The sequence below is a fragment of the Penaeus japonicus genome, unplaced genomic scaffold, assembly GCF_977035675.1.
Source record: "Penaeus japonicus unplaced genomic scaffold, GWHDUDI00000001_assembly GWHDUDI00000040, whole genome shotgun sequence".
Taxonomy (NCBI): domain Eukaryota; kingdom Metazoa; phylum Arthropoda; class Malacostraca; order Decapoda; family Penaeidae; genus Penaeus; species Penaeus japonicus.
This window is the reverse complement of record NW_028234442.1, coordinates 11,134,009-11,136,508: the sequence shown is the minus strand read 5'-3', so window position 1 is coordinate 11,136,508 and position 2,500 is coordinate 11,134,009. Positions and strand designations below refer to the sequence as shown.

Below are 2,500 nucleotides of genomic sequence, written 5' to 3'. Positions count from 1 at the left end.
CTACAACATAAGTATTTGTTATTGTACAGTAAGGAAATGAACAAAAACTTGATCTCAGGTATGGTGATTCTCTGATTTTCTTTATTTTTCTTAAAACAGATTCATGGAAACTGATACCATATTTTATGTTTGAAATCATTAGGTCTGGAAGAACTGCAAGATGCGCATCTTCACCGTTGCTCAGCTTGAGGACAACAGCATTCAGATGAAGAAGGATCTCAAGACGTTCTTGTACCACCTGCGTATCGATGCTGAAGTTGATGTTGTGGAAATGGTTGGTGGTCATAGATGACACTAATGTATTGATTATTGTATGATTGTAAAATGAAGAAAAATGGGAAATGTTTTGCTTATAGTTAAATATAGCCTTTTGTTTCACTGTTTAAATATCATTGCTGACTATTATTTTCCTTGCTTTTCATTCTGTCATGCAACTAATTTGTATAATTTATATGTAAGTATTAAGTTACTGATTTATCATTTACACATATTTTCACATTATTTCAGATGGACAGTGACATCCAAACATACACGTATGAACGCACACTGATGATGGAGCAGCGCACACAGATGTTGAAGGAATTGCGACTGAACCGCAAAGAGAAACTGAATATTGTAAGTGTTTGTTTTTATTTGGCAGTTTATATTACATCTAATGGACAGAGGGTTAATTGAATTAATTTACTGTGTATTAAAGTTTCCATCTCAAAAATACTCTAGTATAAGTATTGGGCCATAGCAATTATATAATCCATTTGTGTTCTTGTTTTGAAGGGAAAATGACTTCCATTCTTGCAGGGTGTCGATTACATGAGCCCTCTTCCTTTGCACTCAGAGATTTCTTTGTGAAAAGTTTTAATCCATACCTTTTCAGTTTGAATTTGAAGTGTTCATGCAGAGTTTGCTTTGACCCTATTTTCATTCAGACAATATAACTATAGTAACAAGAGGGGGCTTTCTGTATCATATCTGTTGTTAATTTTTTTTTTTTTCTCTTATGATAAGAAAGTTAAAGCAGTGCCATTATACTATTAGTATTGCCATGTAAGGAAACACTCATCAGTCCCAGATTTGGATTAATGTGAAACAAGTGTTCTAAAGGCATAGGTTAAAGGTGAAATATGCTCTCACCCTTTTTATAATTATTAGTATATGATTATTGTTATATGGTTGTTCGTTCTTGCTCTGAGTGAATTAGCATTTATTTTTAAGGGATATATTATTGTAATTTTATACAGTTAAGACCAGAATAGCAATAGATTTTAGTGAATTTACCTTTTAATCAACATTCTTTTTTCCTCATAACTTATTTGTCATGTTATTTATTGAGATGTATGTAGTGTTAAGGTGAAATTTCATCATATAAATATACTTGAAATCTTTATATTATGATAGACTTCATGAGATGAACTTTTCTGGTTGGTATTAATCATTAATCTTACTTTCTCTTGGAACCTGACATATTTCTTTGTACTTTATCTTACCCTATCACCTCTCTTTCCTGTCATGCGGCAACAATAGTCGGAACTAGGGTTTGAGACTGCCAATATTGAAGACAAACTTCCTCTGGTGTGTGTTAAGTTGCTTGTGTTCTCTCTGTCGTACAAGCAAATTGTGTCACTCTTTTAGGGATTGCATGCTAGGTGACAATGTGCATGAACGTCCATGAATCACTTTACCATGCAGGGCTGCCACTAAACTATACAAATCCACATCTTTTTCTTTGTTTACCGAGGATAGTAACAAGCCTATCTGGTAGTTAAAGGATTTAATAGTGATACAGCAGAGTAATGCACCAGCGATCCCCTTGGAAATGTCTTAGTAGGAAGCTATCAAACTCATTTTTTTTTCCAGTTCTCTTGTGACTATATCTAAGAATTTGCTGAATTCACAATGATAATGAGTATGATGGTATTCATGATACAAGATAGCTAAGAAAGAAAAATTAATTGTATTACCTTATAGAAAAATAGAGTGTATAAATCAAAGCAACCCTAATACCTTACCTATTATAAGATAAATGCAGAAATGATTATCCCCTAAGCTGTAGCTGCTGAGGTTGCTAAATGGTTGTAGTTTTTAAGTGACTAGTGAAGAAATAGTAGGCAGCTTTGGAGTGCTATTACACTAGGTCATATTCTCCTTCAGCTGTTCTAGTTTCTCAGGTCATGTAGTAGGGGCATAAAGGTATCTGTGTGATATCTGCAGAGATGGTAAGTTTAGAAGTTGAAGTAAGTTGATAACTTCGTATAGCAGGTTAGAAGGAAAAGGCTGCAAATTGACACAGCTCTCCAAAATTTGCTTGTCCGCACAACTGCTCATGACACTGCCATCATTTTTGCATAATTATGTTAAATTTCTTCAGGTTTTGGCAGCATTTTGAAAATATATCTCACAGACCATATCAGCACATTTCCTCCACCATTGTAGCTTAAAGAATTTGAAAATACAATCTCATTAAAAGAAAAAAAAAAAATTAGCTAAAGATTAGAGACATGGC

The 2,500-nt window shown here is 33.6% G+C and overlaps 1 protein-coding gene across 17 annotated transcripts in view; it reads left to right on the top strand.

Annotated features, from left to right (window-relative positions):
• kcc (solute carrier family 12 member kcc) overlaps window positions 1-2,500 on the top strand; it is a 385,343-nt gene that overhangs the window by 372,208 nt on the left and 10,635 nt on the right. For 11 of the 17 annotated variants that reach the window (XM_042999495.2, XM_042999483.2, XM_042999451.2 and 8 more), the window contains 3 exons: window positions 143-274; window positions 508-615; window positions 1,522-1,569. In XM_042999495.2, the coding sequence (XP_042855429.2) occupies window positions 143-274; window positions 508-615; window positions 1,522-1,569 (288 nt within the window). The remainder of the gene's footprint in view (window positions 1-142; window positions 275-507; window positions 616-1,521; window positions 1,570-2,500) is intronic. The other 6 variants (XM_086534210.1, XM_086534208.1, XM_086534209.1 and 3 more) reach the window with 1 other exon arrangement.